General features: G+C 41.1%; 1 protein-coding gene across 1 annotated transcript in view; it reads left to right on the top strand.

Moving 5' to 3' along the window:
- The window catches only part of arhgap10 (Rho GTPase activating protein 10), a 54,079-nt gene that overhangs the window by 20,983 nt on the left and 6,165 nt on the right, over positions 1-26,931 (top strand). Inside the window, exons 6-21 of the mRNA XM_082536590.1 lie at positions 817-927; positions 1,546-1,650; positions 2,128-2,257; positions 2,746-2,852; positions 2,985-3,079; positions 3,711-3,792; positions 3,982-4,024; positions 4,130-4,198; positions 4,633-4,707; positions 7,855-7,939; positions 9,375-9,433; positions 10,803-10,908; positions 14,147-14,306; positions 16,611-16,752; positions 21,530-21,695; positions 26,626-26,727. Of these exons, the coding sequence (XP_082392716.1) occupies positions 817-927; positions 1,546-1,650; positions 2,128-2,257; positions 2,746-2,852; positions 2,985-3,079; positions 3,711-3,792; positions 3,982-4,024; positions 4,130-4,198; positions 4,633-4,707; positions 7,855-7,939; positions 9,375-9,433; positions 10,803-10,908; positions 14,147-14,306; positions 16,611-16,752; positions 21,530-21,695; positions 26,626-26,727 (1,637 nt within the window). The remainder of the gene's footprint in view (positions 1-816; positions 928-1,545; positions 1,651-2,127; positions 2,258-2,745; positions 2,853-2,984; positions 3,080-3,710; positions 3,793-3,981; positions 4,025-4,129; positions 4,199-4,632; positions 4,708-7,854; positions 7,940-9,374; positions 9,434-10,802; positions 10,909-14,146; positions 14,307-16,610; positions 16,753-21,529; positions 21,696-26,625; positions 26,728-26,931) is intronic.

The raw sequence follows: 26,931 nt of genomic DNA on the forward strand, positions 1-26,931 counted from the left end.
CTGGATGTTTACTTGACAATATTGAAACAAACTTGCTGTAGTGTGAAAATATGCATACTCTATGGCACTTAAAATGTATTTCTAGTATTCAAGCCTTGCTGCTTTGTAGTTCCTGGATGGTTATGATACTTCTGGGCATTTTTCAAATACTAATAATCACAGAAATGAAATAAGTAGATCTTTTCTTTGTTCAAATTCCCTACTGGTAGGTTAGAGTTCAGTGTCGCCCCTTGTTCCGTAGATGTGAATACTGGTGTGTCTTTTCTCACCATCAGTCAGTGGGGTTAGCTCTGGCTTGCAAAGCACAAGAAGCAGTGATAATGGCCAGATAGATAGATATCAGAAAGATTGTGTTTCTCACTTTATCAACAGTTTGCACATTAAGCTACAAGGAAGGAAGCCGTGGTGTCCTGTGCAGTCTTTGTATGGTCTGAATGACATTTAAGTTCGCTTTGACTTGTACTGCTTTTGCTGTCCTTGAAGATGGATCCCTGCACTTCCTTCAGTTTTCGTCTCTTTCCTGTCAAAGTTTTAGCGTGTGTGGCTTTTCTTTGTCCAAAGAGACAAGAAATGGAGGTTGATCACACAGCAAACCTGTTTTTTTTTGGTGGGGGTGGTAGAAATTAGCTAAACATTGGTGTCAGATTTTGATTTACTAACTTCAGTATGTCTTCTATACCAATTTAAAGCCATACCAAGGTAGACCTCAATGTCCCAAATTGCACCAAAAAAACTAAAATTGTGATGTTTCTTCTTTGCTTCTGCGCTTCTGCCTGTAACTATAATTATGATGGGGTGTGTTCTCCACCTCTCCAGGCAGACACGCAGGTGGAAATCATGAGGAGGCACTTTCAGGAGGAGTCGCTGGACTACGTGTGTAAACTGCAGGAGATCCAAGAGAGAAAGAAGTTTGAGTGTGTGGAACCGGTGCGTAACTGACCTAAAATGGCATAAAAGCACTGGCGCGGTGTTTCATTCATACCACAATGAATGTCTTAAAACAAAAACGATGTGCTAGTGTATACAGTACATGGGATTAGCCTGATTTACAGTAAGAAATGATGGATTAAAAGGTAGAGCTCTATTTCTAGGGGTGCATTTTCAACAACCCCACACTAAATCGAGTTGGTGTCTTTGAAATTTCCCCTTGTACAAAGTGTGCCTACCTTCTAATAGATGTGAAAATATTTGTAAGTAAGGATCTACTTTCTTGGGAAACGAAATCTGTAACTTTAATACTGACTCAGATTAGTAGATTTGTTACAGCTAAAACCACTATGGAAAATTACAGATCCCGACACTTAATGTCAGATACAGATGGTCATAACAGTATTGCTTTATGACAGAAATCCCAAACCCCTTCCGTATTAAAACAAAAAGGCAATATGTGAAGTCCTACACCGTCACAAGTTTTTGCCTGACTAAAAGTTACTAAACAATTCCATCGTATCCTGTCATTATGTGGATATAGTTTGCAAGTTTCTCTTTTACTTGCTGACCTTTTATCTCTGGTCTTTTTCTTCGTCTCATGTGTTTTCCTTGTAGATGCTGGCCTTCTTTCAGACAGTCTTCACCTTTTATCACCAGGGCTTTGAGCTCGCCAAGGACTTTGACCATTATAAACGAGAGCTGCAGATTAATATTCAAAATGTAAATAATACTTTTTTTTGCCTAATTGTTACCATGATAGCAAATGTTTATATATGTCATTTCCCTTGCACTTTGAGAGGAACAGAAGAAAGGTCTTAAGTGTAGAAAACAGAAGATTAAATTTTAACTTTTTGGTCACTAAATAGGGAAAAAGGCCTCTTCATGTTCCGATCTAGTATTTACTTGTCTGTTTATCTTCATTTGGCCATCAACTCCTGAGAAAAATATGTTTTGTTTTCTTTACCGCTTCAGGTCACACCTCTGTTGTTTCGATTTCTCCTATCCTGCAGGACACAGTTTCATTCTTACCTTTACATTTATATACTGTAAATTAGCAGCTAATTTCAAAAAGTTGAAGGTGTTTTATGGAAGCCATAAAAATACAAGCTGTGACTTAATGAGGCCTCTGGAGGTCATCCCTACCAAGCGGCCGAAAGTGACTTCCTGGAGTGTGCGCTTGCTTCCTCTCCCTCTTAGACAAGGAATCGATTTGAGGGCACTCGGTCGGAAGTAAACGAGCTGATGAAGAGGATCAGAGAGGCACCGCAAGAGTACAGACAGACGAGTCCCATCAGTTTTGAAGGCTACCTCTATGTACAAGAAAAACGTAAGACTTGTTTGTGATCATGTAATAGTATGTGTATAACATTTTAGTTAATAAAGCGCAGCAGGCAGCCAAACTCTGAGTGACAAAAAAAAGCTCAAATATAACTCTTCCTTATTAGAAGGGGATTTTTTGTTGTTGCTGCTAATCAAATGTGTAAATGGAGGTGATATATCAGATATTTTTATGTAAATCAGCAGCAACGTTGCTGTAGCGTGACACAGAAAGTTGAAACACAGGATAAGTTCCTGAAGTTGCACTTGTTGCTGACACTGTAGATGTTTTAACTGAATTTGCTTACTGCTGCGTATTTTTTTGTCACTCGCTCGCTAAAAAGGACATTGCGAAAACTGCGAGCGTTATCCGGGGAGAACCACACTGGAACTGTCAATTGTGTGTTAGCGTGTTGCAGCAGAGCCCAAAAGGGCTTGTTATGACTTAAACCACATGAAATGTTTACAGTATGTTGTTAATATTTGTGTTTCATCTAGGGCCACCTCCTTTTGGTTCAAGTTGGGTCAAGCGTTACTGCACATTTGTTAAAGAGCAAAAGATCCTGCACATGGTGACTTTTGACCACCGATCAGGAGGAAAGATTGTGAGTGGAAGTGCCGCACACTAAAAAAAAATCAGACTCTGTTCAGTCTTTTACTTTCCATTACAACGTTCATTTTGTCATGCATTTTCTTTTTTAAATAACCAACCATATTTTGATGTTTTTTTGTTCCAGGGGGAAACAGAGTCCATCACACTCAAATCCTGTGTCCGGAAAACGACAGATGTGTTGGACCGGAGGTTCTGTTTAGACCTCGATATAACAGATCGGTATATTGTCACTTACTATGTTCTCAAACACACTGTGATAAAATCTTGCTTGTATTAAACTTGTCGTTTAATTTGGATTACTGGTGACACATTATTTGTTATTGCCTGCTGGATGACTTTTGCTTGAACACAATGTAAATGTTGTCCACAGACTGTTCACAGAGCACATAGATCTGTTTTGCTAAAGGGCTTAGCTCCACACACACACTTGGTGTTTGTTGCTATGTTTTGGATAGCCGAGGGCAGCACTGCAGGGGTTGTTTTGGAGGACCGCCCTCACGCATCATGCTGTAATATATATCCCGTTTTGTCACAGAACTTAACCCTGCGCCGCCCCTTTTCTGTAGTATTAATAGAAGAGCAATACCTTAAATTTAGAATGGAAATGTCAGTGCACACATCTGTTCGCCCTGTAATGAGTAACTTGATACCCATTTGTTCCTACATGATTGGAAGTGTCATAAAACCAGCTGGCCTCTTCTTTGTAGTACAACCAATCTAAGATGTATGTGGCAGAGGGTGGTTTTTTTTTTTGCTTTTTTGCAAATACATTTCATGCACTCCTTAATATTTTACAAAACTATACCTCTGATGCTTTTCCTAATACAAGTGTGGTATGGCTCTCTCCCAGGCCAGGAACGGTGCTTACAGTGCAGGCTCTGTCTGAGGATGACCACAAGTTTTGGATGCAAGCCATGGGTGGGAAGGAGCCTGTGAGTCAGCTTTCACAATGTCATCATCTACCACTCACTCATGGAGTTTTAATACATTCTCTTTAACTGCCATCTTGTAGAGAGCAAATACATGTAGCTTTACACCAACATATACTTAGAACTCCCCAAAAATATATTGCGTAAACTTTAAAACTCTACGTCTGTGTTTTGTGGTTGTTACTTTAACAGGTCGGACATTATCTTATGAGGACTTATTCTAAAGAACGTGGAAGTAAGGATCCAGCTGTGCCAGACACTGAATCTGTAAAATTATGTGATATCACAATTTTATAAGCATCGGTGTTTTTTTTCGTCTTCATTTTTTCCCTACCTGTAGTCGACGCTCAGTTGGATGACGTTGGTTTCAGTTTTGTGAAGAATTCCATCAGTGCAATAGAGAAAAGAGGTGAGCTATAAATATATTTAATAATGTAAATATCTGATGCTAGCATATGGAAAATTGCAGGATAAATTTCAGTGTTGGTGGATAGTAATAATAGTAGGTAACATGCATGCAAGCCTTTATCTGTACACAAGGGGGCAGACTTTCTCCAGTATTGAAAAGGCAAAAGACTTCCCAGCATCACCTGCAGGCACCTTGTACTGAAGACATGCAACTGCCTTTTCACGGCATTATTCTTACTTATTTGCTCTTATCTGGCCACCTCTTCATAAAAAGATCCTCTAAAAACTGATATTTTTATGCATGTTGTTACCTCATAATGAACTTGGTTAAAATTGAAATCATGCTGCAAATATATTATTTCAATAATTGTCATTATTGTATTGTAAGTAATATGCAAGTAGAGGTGTATTATTTTTATTATTGTTATATTCTAGGCATTAATGACCAAGGCCTGTATAGGGTTGTGGGGGTAAGCTCCAAGGTCCAGAAACTCCTCTCATTAATGATTGGTAAGTTCTTCATTCTCTTCTTTTTCTCACATAGATTTTTAGTTTTTTAAGTAAGGACTGAATAAAGTTACAAATTTTAATTTAATGCCACCGCACTATCTCTGTGAAATTAGGTCGCCCCTAGTTAGTTGAATATGCTGATGTAATGGATGTGTCTGGATGTGTCTGTTAGGGGTGATATTAAAAAGATAGCGATTGGAAATCATCCCGTGACTCAGCCCACTGGTACCCGTGGCTCTCTGAAGTGCAACAAGTGCCAGTGTGTAGCTTGGCTTCGCTTTCATTCAGTTTTAAGCCCCCCGAGACAACCCAACGAGGTCCATCCTATTCACATTCTTCTGCTTTTTGGCTTTTCCTTCATTAACACGCCAGTAGGATGGCCTCTTGTGTGCTCGCAGATGGCTTAGTCTGTCAGTTGCCTTTCTCAATTACCTTTATGCCTCTTACTCGTCTCGAATCCCTTTCACTCAACTCCCTTTCTATAGAACTTGTCCTCTGTCCTTTCCATTGCTCCCTGTCTGCTCTCTGGTTTCCTGCTGTCTCCAGCAGACACCAGCTCACTTTCAGCTCTGTGTTCAGAATGACAACAAACTCAGGCAGCCGCCAGCCTGTCTCAGCTTCCTCTCCAAAACCTTGCAGCCTTCCAGCCCGCCGACTCATGCGGTAGACTCCATTAATGCTCTGCTACGGAAGTTTCTTTAAAGCCTTAAAGTATAGAAAACTTCCATCACTAGTCTTGAGAATCTGCATGTTACTCATTTAAAGAAAAATAACGATTTAATCTGTGCCTAAATATTTCTATCTAAACGCAACTCGTATTTTATCCCTGAAATGACTAATATGTATGACAGCAGTTGTGTGTTACTTCTCCACAGACACATTCACAAACATTTCTTGCATACAACAGTTCACAGTGAGTGGGTGAAACAAGCTTTAAACCCTGAAGAAAGACTTTGGATCCTCCCACACCTCCTCCTTTTCATCTCTCACCCACCAACATGGCCACGGTCCAATCTGAGAGGACAAAGTGATACAAAATTCTCCCATCATATTACAGTACAAACAAAGAGAGCGGCACCTATTGAATGACAGACAACAATATAACAGGAAGAAACCTGTAAAAGTGAGCTCCGTTCCCTCTCTGACCTGTCTGTGGTTCAGACAGAACGGGCAGGGCAGCGTGTGGTGTCGGTGGCGATATGGTCATAATAGCTGCTGAATTGGAGGTTTTGGTCCTCCAGATGTAATTGCATAGGTAAATTTAATGAATGCACATTTCCAAGGAGCAAAGTCAGGCATTTAATATTTTACAGTTCAAAGCAAAAGTTGTTAAACACTGAATTAGACCTGAACAGATGCTGAAAAGGTTTATGGTGCACCTTCATTGGTTAAATGGTATCGCTTGAATACTGACCCGCCAGGCACACTGTGGCCTCTTTGTGCCCAAAAAACCCAGATGATAAAGAAGAGTCATCTGTCACTAGATGAACCAAGCAGGCGGTTAGGACATTTTGCAGTGTGAGTGTGCACAGCGCAAAAATAAACTCATGCAATAGCTGCTCTGAATAGCCACACCTGAAGTAAGAAGGAACTGTTATTAAAATGTGAGGCTAATGAGGTGCTTTTTTGACTGTATAATTTATAGAAAATTAATAAATGAAAAATCTTGAGAGAAAAATTATAACCTACGACTCCTTTCTAGTTTGAATGTCGGCTATTTTTGGTTTGAGACCTTTCAGGAAAGGTGGGGATATAGGCGTTTCCTAAATCGACCGAGATAGAGTTACGGGTAAGTGGTTAACCGTGGGTCAGGCACTTTGGAAGAATTACCTGTGAGCTGGTTGTTTGAGAATAAAAGAACAAATCAGTCACGCAGGAAGCAAACACTGACAGGTGCTGCATGTGGTTGTTGCTTCATCTTAATCCTGAACAGCATTTGCTTCCTCCCTTCTTCTTTTTCCAGTTGGCATCAGTTGCACATCTTAGTCTTTACATTTTAGTGCCACTGAACATCCTTACAGCACATACGTCACACAACCATCGCTTCATTTCCAATTTCTGCACATCACTTGTTTGTTCGGGTTTGGGTCAGGATGTGGTATTTACTTATCTCATGAATAGGCTTACTTTCATACTGGTCCAGGCTTTCAATCAGCTTATCCTCAAATTTGAAAGTCTGTGAAGGAGAGTAAATTCCCTGTTTTTATTTAACAAACTTTTCCCTTCTTAATATTTTGTGTATGATGAAAAGTTTTTCTGCTGGTGTTATGTCACTCTGCCGCTGTGCTTATTAAGTCCCCACACAGCACGGTGTTGGTTGCCTAGTCTTTATTGTTGCTAACACAAAAGAAAATAATATAGAACTGAACCTCGGTGGATGCTGTGTCATTAACAGTTTTGCAATCAGTGCTCCTCCAACTGCTCCAGCTGTGTTTGTGCATACACCGACCTGGCCAAATCAGGCCTGTTTTTGCAAGACTACAGCACCTCTGCAAACTCCATCAGTCTCACATGTGGAGACACACCTGGCTACACATGCTTCCTAAAAACGTTTGCTTTCAGAAGTTGACACTGGACAGGCAATTTTGTGGATTATGCAGACGGAGAGACACGCGGTCCTCTTGCCTGCAGTGGATAGATCAAATAAAAAATAAATAGATTTCCTATTAACAGACCACCTAACACCCGTGAAGCTAAAGTCTGTGTGGTGGCTAAGACCCTAAGCTGTACATGTGTCAGACTCCAAACACTTCACTGACACATTGCACTTCCTCTGTAGTTCATCAGAGGCTACTTACGGTGTGACTAAAGCCCCCCCTACCCCACCCCCGCAAATTTTCAGCACAACACACCCTTGGAGTCCCTGTGGAGTCAGTGAAGTAGTAAGGGATTAATTAAACTTGTAATGAGTATAAAGCCAGCAGCCCTCTACAGATGCTGCAACTTCCTTCCATATCCTCTGGGGCGAAACGCGACCCCCGAAGGCTAGCAGGAATGCTTTTTATCCTCATATGGCTAATTACAAGTTACATATTTAAATCACATATTTGTTGTGCATAATATGAACAGGGTAGTTAATTGGCGCCTCGGTGCGAATACCTCAGTCAGTGAGTAATTGCAGTGATGCTAAGTTTGTGATTCTTATAGATGAGAAGAGCGACGAAGTGGATTTGTCAGCCAGCGAAGACTGGGATGTTAAGACAATAACAAGTGCACTGAAGCTTTATCTGAGGTAAGGATTAGTGTGATGTTTTAATGTGAAAGACACGCACACACCTGTGAGTTATTTGTTTCACCAAGCAGTGGCAAGCATTGATACTAAAACATTGCAGCACAGCAAGTGTTTAAATAAGGTAATTGATTCTTCTGATCGCTTTTGCAGTCACTTCAGCTCTAGACGTTACACCTAAACCCTCTGGTTGAATTGTACCTATTAACAAACTTTTAATTAATTCGTCTAATTAATTTGAAATATGACAAATAGAGCTTACCGCCATCCCTTCTCAGCAGCTCAAGAGTACAGTAGCTTTTTGTCTTCATTAGATGTTAATAGCTGCACTGTTAAGAGTGCAGGAACTCTTATTTGGGGGGAAAGACGCTTAGTAGGTAATTATATTTTTTCATCTTATAAACCGTCAAACTGTGCTGTTGTGCATCCAAGCAAGTCTATTTCTGACCCCACGACAACTCCTTTGATGAATGCGGTCCTTTCCGCTTGCTTGAATGCGAAACACTGCATCCAGCGTCGATGCTTTATTTTATAAAATGGCTACAGATTTAATTATGCAGAGTGCCTTTGTATAATTAACTCCTTGCGAACTCATAATGCTCATGATATGCATGTTCCACAGTCAATAACTCCTTCCAGGTTGGCAGCGAGTGTGGGTGAAGTTCAGAGATTAAAAATGTAGTTTGGCTGCAAGAAGATGAAGCGGTATAATTTTAAATGCCAATCTGATTTTGTCGACATGCTGTTGCAACAAATTGAGTTGGCTTTGCTTGTTGCTTGATTGGAGGAAAATTTGCATTTAAAGTTGGGAATTTGCCTGCTTTCTTTTATGCATATTAAAAATACTAAAAAGAAACTAATACCGTTTTTTGGGGTGGGGGGTTTCGATTACTTGTTTTATTTTGTCACTATGGAGGTCTTCAAACAGTCACTGCTATGTAATTAGGATGTAAATGATGAACCTAGTCAGGGGGGTTAAACTTGTGTGGACTGACCACTTCCAAAAAGCAGACTGATGGAGAGGACTGTGGACTCTGGGACATTACTTAGTTGAGAAGTTTTACCTCAGCATTTTAGTTACCGTACCCTTATCATTATTGACGTGCTATATTAAATCAACACAGTGTTTTTCTAATTTGTCTTTTACTTCCATGACCTGCTGAAGTAAAACGGCCTCAATCTCCTCAGTTTCCTCTGAGGCTAAGTAGCTTTGGCCACTATCCAGCTGCAGTGTGAAAGTACCTTCAGATGAACTTGGTTATCTCAACGCGTGCACCGTCTAATTCCATCTCCTGGCCTGGCCACATTAATCATTGCTGTGTGCAGACCCTATAAAACAGTGTGCCAGCTATTTCTGTCCCTCTTGCTCACTTTAACTCTCCTTCTCCCTCCCACCGCCCCCCAACCCGTCTCTCTTTCTCTCACTATCTCTGCGAAGGAGCCTTCCTGAGCCGCTGATGACCTATGAACTTTACAAAGAGTTCATTAGCCCCGCAAGTAAGTTCTACCGCCTCATGTACCAGCTCTTCATCTGAGCGCAGACCATACGCAAACAGAAGTGTATGTATGTGCCGTATCAGTGCGAAATGGGCATTTTATCAATTGAAGCAGCTGAGTTCATTACTTAGTTCTTCTTCGGGGGGTTATTGAAAAGGAGCAGTGAAGTGAGACACAGTAAAAACACTTTTAAATTAAATTTTACTAACTTTGTTTAAACTTTGTGCTTTTAAGGGAAGTTGGGCAACAGTGGTCACCTTTCTTATGTCTGAAAGCTATTGTGTGGTGTGTGCGTGTCTTGATTGCTAATTATCGCCTTTTTATGTCTTCCTGCGTGGTATCAGTGTGTTACTCGCAGCACTCAGTGCATTTGTTGTTGATTCTAACCCTACCAAAGAGGCTTTCAGCTCTCTTTGGCTTAGTTGCATTTGTCTTTTCATTGCAGATGAGCTTATTCCAATCTCCATATAATCGCTACCTGTTTAACATGGGACTAAATTTGTGGCCAAAAAAGCCATTAAAGATCCTGGATCAAAATCATCCAGTGACCTTGAAGAGGAAAAAAAAAGAAGGGAAAAAATAGGGTTTTTTTCTGCCCACATAACATAATTTCTGTATGAAATGTTTTAAATCAAGCCAAACTTGAATCTTATTACAACAAGTGCTATAATTGGATCAGGTTGACATTTTTATCAGGCGCTCGCAATGCCCTCATAACGAGGGGGGAAAAATGGATTAGCAATGAATATTTTTTTTGATGGATGACAGCATCCATAAGAAGCTTTTGCCATGTTTAAATCCTTGTCGTTCCCATAGTAATGATATTTTGTGTGCCTGTGTGTGTTAGCGTGTGGGCGGTCAGATGCCCATGTGTGAGGAAGTGTTTAAGAGATGATCTTGGGGGTTTTAACACAACCCTTTATACGGTAGCGACAGTAACGTAAAGCTATCTTCTCCGCCAGCATAGTGGTCCCTGCTGCCAAATTCTGGGAGGCTTCAGACCGTATATCACCATCACACCTCTTCTTCATTTATTTGAACTGGGATGTATTTTCCTCTAATGCTTAATCCCATACACTTGAGAGGGATAGCCTCTGATTGTTGCACGCTTAAAGGTCCACCAACTTTTGCTCATTTTAAAACATTCCCAGACTTCCGATAAATACTTTTAGGCCTTTTTGAAGTAACATAGAGCTCTTTACCTCGAAACCTCACTCAAATCAGCAGCGACTAGAATTTTTCATCATCTATTTAAATTTCCTACTGTACAGTGTACCATCTGAGCTGTGCTGGCTCCTTGCCATGCGAGGAGCACAGAGAATTCCTTGTAGTTTAATATGAGTACACGGCTGTTTCTGCATTTGAACAGAGGGCGGTAGTCCCGAGTCTCGCATCCAAGCCGTCCACTGCCTGGTCCACAAACTACCGGAGAGGAATCGACAAGTCCTCGGGCTGCTTATGAAGCATCTGGCCAAGTGAGTGTTCATAGTTCCTTGGTCATAGTTCAGCCAATCTCCACCCCCTCTCTCTCTCTCTCTCTCTCTCTCTCAGTTCTCTCTTTCTGCTCTTCCTGTCTGTCTCCTTATTCTCACTCCACATGCTTTTTCTCTCTCTCTCTCCCTCACTCCCACTCTTTTCACTCCCCCTTCCCTGCTGTCACTCCATCTCTTCTCTGTCTACTCAGTGACTGCTGGGTAAGAAAATTGATGCCACTAGCGTCTCGATTCTTTTTTCTTTTCTTTTTCTTTTTCTAAGGTCATTTTGTTGTATATTTAAAGTTGTCGAGGGAGGATTGAGTAGCCTGCCGTACCTGTTCATCATGCTGTTTTGCAGCCCACGGGCGAAACGAAATGAAATAGACCACTCAAATTAAGCCCTCTCTTGAGATTACTGTATACACCCCTGGACGGACCACTATTGTGCATCATTCCATTTGCGAGATTAGATAGGAAGAAAGATTTTAAGAAATAATGTTAGCTAACATTACAAGGTTTTACCTCAGCAAGCTTTTTATAAACTAAATATGAGCAAATTGAAGATAAGTAAATAATCCCTCTTCCCTGAGGCAGTGAAAGTCTGGTGGATCTTATTTCATAGAAACCCGCTGCAGAATCAGGCTGTGGTAAAAAGGCAGCGCTATTGAAATTGAATTTGGATTATCCAGCGTGAAATTCTCCAGACTGGAGAGACTCGAATATTTTTCTGAAGTTGGCGTGTGTGCATGTCCTGCAGGGGAAGGAAGCAAAGCCAGAATTTCACACTCCTATCTGAAATGGTTTCAGAGATGTTATAAATGTGAGTTGTCACCAATGTTTTTGTCTTCAAAGGCATCCTTTGAAGCTATTTAAACTGTCTCTCTGCAGCTGCACTGCATATCATCATATTTGGAGTATGAAATCTCTTCACCTGTCCGTATAACTTTTTCTTCAAATAAAGGTTTTTTCAACTTTTCTTTTTCTTGACCACTTAATATAGTTGTACCTATTGAACTCCCAGTTTTGGAATGGATGTAGGTGACATTAAATAAAACTCCAGTCTTTCCTCAATGTAAATATCATTTGGTAAGGTGGATCCATCCCCTGGCCTCTTTACATGTCAGCGATGGCAATATGATGAAGAGATTAATACATACTCGCATTCAGAACACAAAGAGAAAGCTTAATCAATGGCCATGTTGTGTGCTTTTGAAAAGAAAATCTGAAAAAAATCCCCCAGAATAATTATATGTGAACAAAAATATTAATAGAAAGTTCATAGTAATTAAACTTAATTGTAGTGTTTTTAAGCGTTTTATATACATTTCATATGACACAAAGCATCATACAGTGCTGCAAGGTGTCAGTTTGGCTAATGTCTTTCACAATTACTAAAGTAAAAGTAAAACTTGAAAGTGTGATTTTTAAAAAAATATATGCTTGACTCTAATGCCATCAACAAGTGACAAAACAATAAAAGGGATGTTGTTTAAAGTTAAAAAACAAACAAACAGAACTGATCAGTAATGTGATTGTGAATGCCACTGAGTCAGAGGAAAAGACTCCGCGGTACTTTCAGCTGCTCCCTTATTTCTGCTCCCAAAGGATCAGCACAGCAAATGTATCTGCATATTTGATTTGGCACACATTTTACATGAAATACCCTTATCCTCACATTTACCAGCACTAGGAGTTCATGAACAAGCCACCCTTCTTTTAGACTAGCTTCGTGTCTCTTGCCCATCTCAAACCAGGGGTCTTTTGGATGTAAGGTGAATGTGTTAACCGCTGCTATGCTCTGAAAGACTACAGGAGCAAATATTTTGGCAGCAGTTTTAAAAATTCTCAAACTAAAATTGCAGAGAATTTGGGCATCTGAAATTAGTAATTACCTTTAGGAGTCACAACCAGAATCTGTAATGGCATGGGGTTACATTAATGCATATAGCAAGGGTGATTTTCATCTGTGAAGGCACCATAATTATTAAAAAGATGTGCACAGATTTTGCTAAACCACACTCTGTGGCATAGTCCAAAATGAAAGAATGCTAAACTGGTTCTACCTACAATCCTACATTGACGAGTCATCCATGAGTCCTTTCCTGACATGGAAAACATTGTACAGTACATGGATACTGGGTCATGTTTGCATTAGTATTCCCCCTGGGTTAATTGAGAAATGTAAGAATGACAAAAAGAGACAGCATACGCATGCATACTGTGCATAATGTGCTTCAAGACTTGTTGCCCTTGTGCCCACAAGCATTGTCAACAGTGACACTAGAGTGGTGTAACTTCACTCTTTAGTTCCATCTGTCACTGTCACTAGAAGCAGTGTCCCTGTGTTTTCGGGCCTGTGTGTGCTTCAGCTGCCCCTTTACTGAATAAGGAATGGCGATTCTAGATGACAACAGCAAACATTCAAACCTTTCAGTGAGCTGAACAAGATTTGCAGTCTTAATCGTGTGTTTCTATCTGCTAATGTGACTGCATGCAGTTTAGACTTGTGTCGTAGAGAAAATAAGTAAAAGTCACACACGCCAAGTTGGTAAGATTGCAATCGCAACTGTGGCCAGGGCGCTCATACAAACACGAAGCTGACAAGTTCAAACACCATCAGATTAATGGGAAGGAGTGCATGTCTGAAAGGGCCGATTGGCGTCATAATGAAATTACAAATACAAATACAAATAACAAAGGAGGCCCCGCAGCTGAAACCCTATCTCAAGCGAGAAACGTTTGGCTTTTAAAACTACAGCAGTTGGTCTCCTCAGTTACCAGTCACAGGAGAGATGCTGGTGTGCAGCAATAAGCATTGGCCCTGTCCTAACTTTTTGGGATTTGTTGCTGGCATCAAATTCATTATTTTACATTGGGTTTAAAAATGTCTTTGAACTAGCTGTTGCATAGGCCACCATCTACTAATTTAATGAGCTGGAAGATGAGTGCATCCAGATCTGGGTGGTTTACCACCTCCAGTTTTGAAGGGTAGAAAAAACTTGTCTTGTGTTCAAGGGCTGTTTTTCAGCCAGCGACTAAGCCTTTATTTAACATTATTTTTGGATTCCCTTTCTCATCTGCTTATGTAACTTTTTTGGGGGGAGGGGGAAATAATGACCCATTACAGTTACGCTACTGGAGCTCTGCCCTTTTTTATTCTTGGACTACCCTGTCTTTGTGAAGTTAAGTTGTTTAGTTGAAATTAAGCGGCTATAATGTGAGTGGTTATTTTCCCCAGCGTGGCGGCACACAGCAAGCAGAATCTGATGACCGTGGCCAACCTGGGCGTGGTGTTTGGACCCACATTAATGAGGCCACAGGAGGAGACTGTCGCCGCCATCATGGACCTTAAGTTCCAAAACATTGTGGTGGAAATCCTCATTGAACACCATGAAAAGGTAACACACAGACTTTATAATCTATCATATGCCTAGTGGAGTGCACTCTATAGACTGTATAAGTGTCTATGGGAATATCCTTCTATTGTATTCTATTGACTTTTTTTGATTGTACACACGTTAACTGTGTTGACTCTTCACATTGGATTCATCCTGCGAGTGCAACATTTTCTATACAACTGTTTTGCAATTCGCAGTCCACAACTATATTCACTAAAACCTAAGCACTGTAGGCAGCGCCAGGTAACAAGTGACAGCACGAAATGAAATCTGAGGTGACATGACATCAGTAAGCTGCTCACAGCACCTTGTTGTTTACCTACCTATGTGGTGCATAATTACTCGAAACTGACAGATTATAAATGTGCTAGTGCAGCAAAAAATGTGTTTGCGAGTCTTTTTTGGAACGGGGCGCTTTATTACTGTTAGAGGTTTTGTGTTTCGCTTCCTAAATTATTATTTGGTACTTCTCTGCTGGAACAGAAGTGCACGTACTGTACTATGTCTGACAGAAGAGTTTCATCTGGATCGAATAAGAGTCTCAATTAGGGGAGATGTGATGCTCTTTTCTTCTGCAGGTATTCTTGTTTTTGGTGAGGGTGGTTTATACGTGTGCATTGAAAACCTTTTTTTGCTTTCTTGAGTAAGTGTTCTGGCAAAAACATACATCATACTAGATGATGGGGTAATTTGTGGCTATTGGAAGCTTTTCCGAGTTGACATAGAGCTCAGATAATGAAACATGCTTGGACAGAATACCCTTCACCCAGTTATTGAGGCGCAGAGAAGCTCGATGTTAGTTTAATTTACATATTTTTGTGTGGCTCTCCAATAGGGGGAGCCCTAAGTGCTTCTACCAGAATCAAACACATGGTTTTCTCTTCAATTTCAGCCTTTTGATTACTCCGTAGATTGTTGCACACATTTTATTACATTCAGAAAGGCCTGTCTGAATGCATTTATTTTGGCTGTGAGTTGTTTCATAACCTGTAGTTCACAGGATCATGTAATCTCCCCCAGAATGTCATTAATCGGTGTCAATCCTCAAACGGGGATAATTCTCCGTGTCAGAAGAGAAAAAGGTTTGAGATTAGTTTTCTAATCTGTTTGGAGCAGAGCTGCACTCGCTGCATAGAATCAGATGAAACCGGGAGCTCGTCGTGTTTATTTTCCTTCCAAGCTTCATTAAAATGAAGAAGAGGCGTGTTGCGAATAATGTCTCCACCCAAACTCACAAATCTAAAACGGGGTGTGAGAAAATACAGAAAAAACAACACCAGCAAAAACAACACCAGCCAGCCCCGCGCGCACCGCTAGTGTCCTTAGACTACCTAGAGGTATCCAGCACTGGCCGGGTGATAAAAGATGTAGTGTTAGAATGCAGCAAGAGCATTTTAGAAAGTACAGCATGTTTGAGCAGGGGAAAAGTTGAGCAGACAGACAGACGGGCATTAACTTCCCTCACAGCTGAGTCCCACTCCAGACTGTTGATACCCCCAGATACCAACAGTAGACTCTGCTTTACATTCACCTCCATCTGCAGAGAGAGGCGAGAGGGGAAGAGAGAGGCAGCACAAACTCTCAGCCATATCAGATTTCTCACTTTTTCTATCTGCCTCTCTCCTACAAACTTTTTCTCTCATGCCCCCACCCCCCCTCCCCCTCCTCTATCTGCCTCTCCGTTCACACTCTCGCTCACTTTCTCTCTCTCTCCTCTCCCTTCCCTACCTCCCTCCTCTCCTCATCTGTGATCCTTTCTGAGGCTCTGCTGAGACTTCCTCTTCTCTGCAGCCCTATTCTCTTTTAACTCCACATCTGAAGTTTATATGTAAACACGGGCCCGGTGTAAACAGGCTTTGCCAGTTGGCCAGTCCTCCTCAAGTCCAAACCTTGTTTATTTGACTTTGGATCAATTTTTTTCGGAGGAAAAACGTCACCTTAACTTAGCCCTGGATTTCTAGATGGGGAAGTGATTATTTAGTTATTTTTTAATTTTTTGGCCACACACACACACACACACACACACACACACACACACACACACACACACATGCGCACACACACACACACACACACGAATCTGTTCACATGCAGTTTTTAGGGTCCAATCAATGAGCAGCTCAACTTTTCCTAGGAGAACTTGCTGCTGCTGCAAATATCTTTTTCCATCCACAACTACATAAAGAGTGTGAGTTTTTCAAAACACATTGGTTCAGTTGAGGACATGCTGCAGCTCAACAGTCTAGGAGTATCTGCATTGTGTATGCTGTGTTTTGCTACACACTTATTCACATGTGTATTCAGATCTTTACAGATGCTCCCGAGTCATGCCCTCTCTCACCTGCTGCCCCAGTGCTCTGTGCTCCCACGAGGCAGTCCAAGAAAATGAGTCGACAGAATCGGCCTTTGGCTGTCTACAATCCGCAAGCCCTTGACATTCAGAATGGTAAGAGATGTACAAGTTTGTACCTGTATATTTTCACATTTCTCGGTGTGTTAAATAAAAGGTGTTGTGAATGTGTTTAGGAATTTATTTATTTTTTTGCTCTAGAAGTTCAAATGCTCCTCACTTTAGCTGTAAAGCACTATAGTGATTCAGCAAGCATCTCACTTAGCATTTATTCATTTGTAGGGCCCAAGAGGTCTTAAGTGGCAACAAGTGAGTAATACCTGCCCTGAGACTTTTAGTAAGTGCAAATGAACTGAACATAAATCTGTTATGTTGGAAAATATTATTTTACTTCCATTTCCATGTGCGGATATTTGGATACACCACACAGCAACTCAATACATTTAGGCATGTAGATATGGTGAAGATGACCTGCTGAAGCTCAAACCGATAACTTTGATCGTCGCACGGTTGTCGGTGCCAGACAGGCTGGTCTATAGAATATAGCAAAGTATTTCAGAAACTGCTGATCTACTGGGATTTCCCCACACAGTCATCTCTAGAGATTACAGAGATGAAACAAGAAAGAAACTATACAGTGAGGGTAAAAATGTATTGTTGATGTCGATGGAGAATAGCCATACTGTTTCAAGCTGAGAGGAAGGCAACAGTAACTACTGGTTACAACCAAGGTACGCAGAAGAGCATCTCGGAATGCACAACTCAGTAAGTCATGAAGCAGATGGCCTGCAGCAGCAAAAGACCACGCTGGATGTCGGTCCTAAGCTACGAACAGGAAACCAAGGCTGCTGCTGGACCAAAATGGAAAACTATATAGACTTTGCCTGGTCTGATGAGTCTCAATTTCTGTTGCAGTATTCAGATAACAGGGCCAGAATTTAGTGCAAACAACATGAAAGCATAGAGCTGGCCTGGCTTGTATCAGTGGTTCGAACTGGTAGTAGTGCAGTGGTGCAGAAAATATTTTCTTGACACATTTTGGGCCAACTAGTACCAACTGACCATCATTCAAAAAGCCACTGTTTAGCTTAGTATGGCTGCTGACTGTGTCTATGCCTTTATGACCACAGCATGCCCATCTTCTGATGGCTGCTTCCAGGAGGATAACGCACCACGCCACAAAGCTCAAATCGTCTCAAACTGATTTCTTTTACATGACGATGAGTTCACTGTACCCAAATGGCCTCTACAGTAGGGCTGGGCCATATCATACGGTTCACGGTAATACCGGTATAATGTTGGGCAACGATAAGAAAATGAAATATCGCGATAGATTATGGGTAAAACGCGCATGCGCAGTGCCTTTGTTTTCATACGCACATGGCGGAAAATGAGAAGGTCGAAAGCGGATCGTTGAATGAAACGGATGAACCAGAATTGGTTTGTAAAAATGAGGCAACTTCAGTGGCGTGGAACTGGTTTAGCTTTCGTCCGTCAGATACACAACAAAGCACTATTTTTGGTAGAGCATGCTAGCGGGCCGTCGTTATTACCGTGTTTTTTTGGAAAACACGGCACACTTAAAATCAATCCTTTGATTTTTCTGAAAATAGACAGTGCCCCTTATAATCCCATGTGCCTTATGTATGAATTCCGGTTGTGTTTACTGACCTCGAAACGATTTTATGTCGTACACGGCGCTCGAAAATCTATCAAATGTTTGAGTACGACTTTGCTAAGCTACAAAGCCGCACCGCTTGATGGATTGTTGGAGCATTACGGCTATCGTAGGCAGACGCCTCGCGGAGTGATACGTACTTCAACATAATATTACCGTATTGTGTGTGTATAACCTCTTTTTAAGTTTTGTGGATATTATGCATGGTTATGCTGAGGATATGTCGGCCAATTTCCACTGGAAATGCCTTTTGGTTAAACTGTCAGCAAGGAATTTGCACTGTTACATTTTTAGATAACTTTAATGCACATAAAAAAACAGCTGCTTGTTTAAGTGAAAATATATTGATGTTTGGGGGGTTTTTTTTGCACTAACAAAGGTGTGGAGTTGTAAAGTATTTTGTCTAGTGTTAATTATATTGTCAGTTATATCGTTATTGCAAATTTTCAAATGTCTATCGTGATAAATATTTTTGGTCATATTGCCCTGCTCTACTCTACAGTCACTAGATCTCAGTTCAATAGAGCCGCCAATTTGCAGCCAAAAGAATTTTCTGCAAATTTGTGACGCTATCATGTCAATATGGACCAAAACCCCTGAGGAATGTTTTCAGCACTTTGTTGAATCTATGCAGCAAAAAATTAAGACAGTTCTGAAGGAAAAGGGGGGTCTACGCTGGTTCTAGGTCTACACAAGGAAGCTGCCAGTTGAGATTCTGTTGAGGGGCAATTTAAAATCCAACATGTATTGTCTTAAAGAACCTGAAAAGGGAAAACTTTAGTGCTAATTTATTTTAGTGCTAATTTGTACACTCATACTCTAACATATTTTGTGCATTAATTATCATAATAGAGTGTTGCCAGGTTGTGAGGTGCACCAAGGAGGTTAGGCTTTATGTAATACAGTGTTGTTGAACAGAAACACAAAGTCAGAATATCCAGAATTATCATGAAGTCGAATCAGCATCTTTCTAATGGGCGGTTTAAACAAAAACTAAACATTATCACTGTCGGATGCATTCAGGCAACAATATTAGTATCCATTAGTTTGAGGTGGGTGTAACAAATAAACTGGCAACTAAGTGTATTTACCGCTGATCCCTGCTGAGCTCTAAATCACTCACTCTGTCTGTTCCCTTATGAGTGCTATGCAGAATAACAGTGTCTACAGATGACACACTAAACTTAATCACCTTCTTTCTCTAATACTGTTTGAAGGGATTTGCATCTGGGTCTTTTCTGTGTTTTTGTTTACTTAAAAATTTACTTTCTCTAAAGATTGACTGGGAGACTGCAGCATAAGAGAGTCCCACTCTGGTACATCAGGAGAGCTGGTCACCTGACCCACTGACCCAAACACTCTAACTCTAGCAGTTTCTGATCCACAGCCAGTTAAATCCCCCCCCCCCCCCCCCCCCCCCACACACACACACACACACACACACACAATACCAAAGGAGTCTAAATCTGCTTACCAGATTGCCTCTCTTTGTCTCCCTTGTGCTAGCTTTTACTGTGGGGTATTTTAATATCAGGGATGAAAGGCATAATCCTTTTTTAACCTTTGTGTCTTTTATATGGGTCCCACATAATAAGAGTAAAAGCAATTTAAGAATGCTGAAGTGGGTAAGAGAGAGCAGTGTTTATGTATGCGTGTGACTCTTCTTATGATTCTACGTGCCGTGCTGGGTGTCTGATATCCTCGCAGATGTGACGGCACGCTATGCGTAGAGAGGTGCTTTAATCAGAGTATTTGTGTCAGGAAGCTTTCCAACAACTGTGGTTTACAAGGCTCTTATTCTCAAGATGATTACAGATCACTTGCATGTTTGTTACTGATTTAATTAAAATGTAAAAGGTGCTAAAGATTTAGCTGCCAGTTTATTACTGTTGGGTGTGTTTTGCTTTTTTAATATTTATTTCATCAGATGTGATCTTTTTCTTAGAGCACTTTACAAAAAAATGTACTGTCAAAATCTGTAGATAAAATTATATAATAATGCATAAAATAAATTGAACTCATTCTCATTATAAAGTGGTCTCAAGTTTAATCAATAGATTTTTTTTAACTTTTAACTTTAACTTTTTTCCACTAGAGAAGCTTTGCATAATTTACAGTATAAATTAATCTTTGGTGCAGACCCTCAGGCCATCTTCTGTCTCTTACAACCAGATTTATATCCTGACATCACCACCTTCTAAGCAAACTTTCTTTTGGTGGGTTTCCACCTCTAAACAAAAGACTTGAACAGTAGGCTAGCAACAATATTCTGCTCACATCTAGTGCTGCGTATAAGAAGCAAGTTGTAACAACAACTGCTTCATTTTTCACCATGACAATGATCCCAAACAGACTGCCGGCGCAGTAAAAGCATACTTGGATAGAAAAACTCACAGTGTAACACTGTTGGTCATCGATTGGCCTCCCCAGAGCTCGGGCCTCAATATTATTGACGCAGTGTGGGATCATCTTGAGAGAATAGTGCCAGCAGCCAACATCCAAAGAAGAGCTTTGAATGTCCTTCAAGAAGCCTGGAGAACTATTCCTGAAGCAGCTGCCTAAGAAAGATCAGGCTGTGTTCATAACAAATATTGACTTTCAAGTTCATTAGAAATGTACAAACTCTGTTTTTGGCCTATATATTGTACTTCCATGTATGTTTGCACATGTTTCAATAAATCACTGCACACATTTCCTATTTTATTAGCAAAATATAAAGAAATGAGGGTGGCTCAAGAGTTTATCACTGTACTGTACACAAAGCCAGTTCTTAGACATTTTCATAATTGATGTATTTATCGGGGGAGAGATAAATGTTGTATTTTGTGGTTTTGTTTTTTTTTGTTTTTTTACATTTATCCTTTTGTGCCTCCCTCATCTCCTAAAAGCACAATCTTTACGTCACAGTAAAAGTGAAAAACAAGAGCTCGGCTCTCCCAGCTGTCTCTTAGGTTCCTGTCTATGACTTCACAAGTGTAACGAACAACACAAACTTGGTTGTAAGTCTCGCCTGCTTTGACAGCAGTTTGATTTACAAAGTCCCTTGTTGATGCAGGATTGTTTTCATGTGTTGATAAATTATTCATCTGTTTTATCGTCGGCGAGCTTGAGCAGACTGAACCTTTTACCATTGACTAAAATTATTTAAAAAGATGTAATTAACTCAAACAAACACATGTTAATTGTTTATCCCAGTGTCAACAGTGGGAGACAGTTCCAGCCCAGCTCCAGATGAGACCTCAATGGGCAGCAATGAATCTGTGTCATCGCAGTCATCATCAGCCTCGGCCTCAGAGGTGAATATGGAGAAGAGTGACCACGCCCCTCTTAATGCCAGCCTCTCCTCAGGCAGCAACTCCGGGTGAGTTCTTCACTAAGTCTCAAATCGATATGTCGCATGCGGGCGCTCAGAATGCATGTTTGTGAGGTGAGATCTTCAGCTATCAGGCCACAAATGAAAATGATTTCAAATTAGTAGTGCTTCACATCAAGTTATCCCATTCTCAAAGGTAAACTCTGTTTTTAATAACTAATGTTTGATTAGAGTGTTTTCTAATTAACTGGTCTTTGCTTCCAAAGCACAGCTGTTAGTCTGGTAATCAGTCTTTGGGCCAATTTCCTCTCACTTAATGTATTGATTCATTTAACATATGAATCGTTGAACTTCTCAGAAGTGTAGGGGATGATTCAGAGGAAAAGGCAAACTCCAAATAAGAGAGAAGGACATTATTTTAATTGTAGGCTTTTTATTCACTTGCATTTTGTATTGACGTGGTTACTGTGATTCTGTGAGAACCTGTTCTTATGTATATTCATATTCTTTTTAGTCTCTTGTTAGTGTTTTTGGAGCAGAAATCTTCCATTAAATCAATTGGATTTTAGGTTTTTTGTCTTCCAGTTCAAACCGGTGTAGTTTAATCAGACCATCGGGGATTCGATGCTCCCCTCGTCCAGTCCTTAGAAAAGCATATCTTTTAGCAACATGTTAGCGTTTGATTCAGGGCACCGTTGGTCATCCTCAGCTGGCAGAAAATTGAAATTCCCTTTCACACCCTTACATTTTTGCATCATCTGGCTCGACAGTAACTTTGATGCACACTTGCGGAGTAAAATGAAGAATGAAATACTTTGAATATTGGCGCACATATTTCAGCAACAACCTGAGAATAGCGACTCTAAGCCAAAAGTCCAGCAACTTCTTCCTGTGGACATTATTAAAAAGGAAATTCATGTAAACACTTTGGGTTTCATTCATCATGGGAAGCAGTTGCACTTTTCTGCACTTAGCAGCTGCATCTCAGCTCCCTCTTTACAACTCTGGGCAAAAAGCATACTTGGCAAGATAAAACAATCATTATTAATAATGCACACTTACCTATTTTTGAACATTGTGAATCGTGGAAAACGAGCATCTCAGTTCTCGTGTGAATCACGCGTTTGCTAACCTGTAATGCACATTACGCAGTTGCCATTTTTGAGTTTAATTAAATAACAGATTATTCAAGGTAAAGTGGAATTAATTATTGGAGTGTCAGCCCCATTGTTCTTGCTATTACTCTTTTGTACTAGATGGGAAATGCATTAATAGCTGGAATGCATTGCCATGCCTCTCTCGCTCTCTCTCCCTCGCTGGCTTCTCCTTTCTGTCCTCACTGCTAAGTCCTTGGTCCTTTTTGTTGTTTTCAGCCTATGACTTGTCTTGAATGCTGATGTGAGAGATGAATTATTGGGTTATGCTGCAGATGTTAGACTCTCTGCTGTGTCATGTCTACACAGTCACCTTGGAATAGACTTGTCTTTTTTTCCCTCATTCACTGTCCCTCTCTCCTTTTCCATCAGCTGAAAAGAGTTGTAAAATAAAAACAAATCCTCCTCACACCTTGACAGAGGACAATGTGATTCTTCTCTCTGTGACCTCTGTGGGTGCCTGCCCGCCTGTGAGTGTAGGCATGTTTAGTTTTTTTTCTAAGTTGCAGGATTAGACGGACAAGGCTCTATAGCCCTTATGTAACCAACTCTATTTTTTTCCCCTGTGGGTATTTTATTTATTTATTTTTTTGTGCTTTCCCACATATGTGGCATCATATTGGAGGACGGAAGGAGCAACCAGGAGGAGGTCGTAAATCTCGGCTCTTATTTGTTTGGGAGACAGGTGGCCGTGCGTTGGCCGTGTAAATCGTATTGACATTGGGGAGATATTCATCTTGTTTACCCTTATAGCCGCAGCCCCTGTCCCTTTATGAAGACTTGCGCCATATGTCACAGGGTGTCGCCCTGGCTTTGTTCGCTCATAAATCTTAGCATGTGAGATGGTAGAGACCTGTTAGCACAGCAGCTCTCTGGCGTGGAACCCAGGGATTCGGCGTGAGTCGTAGCCAAAAAGAGCAGTAGGGATGGCAATTGCTGCATTACTTCCAGCCACTCTCAGAAATGTGTTATCTGCTCTCTGGCGTGCTCAAAGGCGCACCTGGAAAGCAACATATTTTAGTCTCTGTCCTGCAGCATGGCAAAAATCTGCATGGTCATACAAAAAAAATGCATCCTGACTCACTGTATCATACAGTAACTCTTTGTGGGTATTTGCACGATTTATCTTCTCTGTCTACTTCCATGTCTTGCCTCATTTCTCCTCTTCTCCCTGAATTCACTCACAGCTTCTCCCAGCGGCTCAGTTGCCCGAAGTGCTGCCCAATGAGGTTACATTTTCTGGCCTTTTTTTTGTTTTGTTTTTTTGGCCTCCTTCTATCTCTGTGCTGCTGCCCCACCTCCAGCCCTCCAAGCCTCCCACTGGCAGACAGCTGTGGATCTTAAAATGGTGGATCAGAGCTTATTTCCTGCCCACCCAAACTGGAGATTGCTGGGCGAGCAGCTCGGCTATAGGTCTGATCCCACTTTCTACTAGAAACAGTACTAAATCCCACCGCTGCCTTTCGTCCTTTGGTAGAAAGACGGTCGATAGCCCCGCTCATCCCCATGTTAGCTCCACGCCAGGATCAACAAGGCTTGGATCCTCCAGGCTGAAATTCCTGCAGTAATGAGAAGCAGCAGCCCTCTGCTGTGCAATGCGTGATAACGTGTGATAACCCCAATGTTTATAACGATAAACCAGAAGACCTCCAGGTGCTGTTCACTTTGAAATTCCGTGTTTGCAATATTGTTTGAGTTTGATATAATGATGCCCTTTAGTTTTTACAATATGCCCTCTGCTCAATATAATATACATACACATCCTCACAACTTAATACTCTTAAAGAAAACTCTTGTGATAAATATTACCGGCATCTGAAAGGGGATTTTCATCCAGGCCTTTCATGCACTGCATTTTCAAGTCCCTATTTACTGTATTTAATCATCTTTACAGAAAAGGCTTAGCTAGGCCTGTGACGGGTAAAAAACAACGAAGAGCAATTCATGCTCGATGCTATTTTTGCTGAAGAGAAACGGTAAACGATTTCCCTCGCTTTGGCTTAGCTGTAATTGTGAAAGCAATTTTTGGATAAATCCATTTACCTCTGATGTATTTAACAAGTTTCTAGGGCAACCATGTGGCGTTCCCTGATTTCCCTAACTGTTTATTCTGTTATTATTATTTAGATATCTGTTTATTTTAAAGATCTTCACAGAGCTGCATAATCCTCTTCCCAGCTGTGAGAAACAGTCAGACAGATCATTTAACTTTTCTGAAATATGTGGATGTTGACATTTTCTCCTTTCAATATCATCTAATTTTGGATATGGCGTGTATGTGAGTGAGTTCACCTGCTGGTGGGTCAAGTGTTGGCGCTCCTCGGCTCTCCTCTCTTTTGGCTTCGACCCAGGCGGACAGTGGTTGTGCCTGGGACCAGGTTAATGAGTGGATTTGCTGCACTGCAGCGCACTGTCCCCCATGCTGATGTGGAGCAGCTGAGCACCACAGTGGCCCCACACTGCTGCAGAGCTATAAATCACCCACAGTCAGGCCAGGCCCAAACAGAACAGCCACCGCTGGGGATGGACAAGAGCACTGAGAGAAGCAGCGGAAGAAATGAGGGAAGAAAGCAACTACGGGAGGCGAGGGGGTGGCGTGGGACGAAAACGTGAGCACAGCGCTGTGTTCACCTCCACCTATGTCCACATAACATCCCCAGCCATGTTCTCCCTTAAGGCTATCTCTCCCCCCACGTCTACTAGTGCCAACGTAACCACTATTCACAACATCCTCTCAACCTCCAGCCCCTCCCCAGCTGCTCCCTCTAATTGCCTTTATTAACGTCTCTATGGGAGCGGCAGCTAGGAGCAATTTGCTCATTATGTGCTGTATTAGCACTGGCCCTGGGGCAGGCATGGAGCACAGAGGGATGCCTGGCTGAGACTCCTGCTCTCCTCTGCTGCACTCTCCCTTTATCAGGACCCCTACCTCAGTCCTTCAGGTCGGCCATAGACTTGTTGGCCCTGACAACGAGTGTAAAGCACAGCTACTACTGCAACAGATAAAACTACAGTCAACGTGTGACTGTGCAGAACCTGCGCTCACTACTGTAGGTACAGGTTTTACCAAGAAAAAAAACGCATAATGGCTTGAGAACCTCTTCACGGGGTACACACACAAAAATCAGCTCAAGATGGTGACGTTAACTAATTAAAGTTTTCCTTCTGATTTTGCTATATTGTATATCTAAATGTTATATTTAATGGAATCTGGTGAAATAAAATTAAATTGATCGGTATATGTTTAGTTTACACCAAGCACATTTTCCTCACAAAAAAATCGCATTTGAGTAAATAAACCTTTGAGTTCATATATTTCAATTGCATTTATATTATAATGCTGCGTGAACAAGAACATTAATGCTGGTATCGTGTTGTTTTCATGGAAATGTGACTCCGTGCTATAGTGTAGTATGCCAACATTACTGTATGTATAAGATGTCCTTAGCCTTAATCTGCATTCTTTTTGATGGCCAGCAGGGGGTGACTCTTCTAGTTGCAAAACCAAGTGATTGTACAGAAGCCTGTGGTTACATGAGCCTACTTCTCTTTTGATTTATGACCTCACTAAACGCTAATTCTAAGTCTAAATGTTTCGTTTTGTTCTTTATGGTTGAATTAAGAATTAAATAAACTATAAATTGTGCAATATTCCAGTCAGAGACGCCCCTTTCTCATAGTGTTCAAAAAACAAGTCGTCAGCGGCTAAAAATCCAAAAATCCAAAGCGGGAAACCGATGGATTACATAATGCTGACCATAATTTCAGTCAGCAGACGACACTATGGAATCTGTGGTGACTAAGCTGCTCTGTTTTATTTGCAGATCTGCCACAGCAGCAGCCTCCTGCTCTGCTCCTGGATCGTCAGGAGAGCGTCAAACTGCTGCTACCAAAGCTACTTCTGACAAAGAAAGGCAAGAGGAAAGGTAAGACAGGGCTCTTTGCTAGTTTCTTCTCTAATTTCGTAATTGCAGTTGGCCTCTCTTCCGTGCTGTTTTGTCTGAATTGTTCACTATCACGCTCGCATCATGTTTGAATGTCATGCGGAAAAATTCTTTCGCTCTCTTTTCCTGTTTTAAATCACTTCCTCCGTTACTAACTCGCTGCTCTTATCTTGCGTGTCTCAATCG

Source organism: Aulonocara stuartgranti, assembly GCF_965226115.1.
Source record: "Aulonocara stuartgranti genome assembly, chromosome: 6".
Taxonomy (NCBI): Eukaryota; Metazoa; Chordata; class Actinopteri; order Cichliformes; family Cichlidae; genus Aulonocara; species Aulonocara stuartgranti.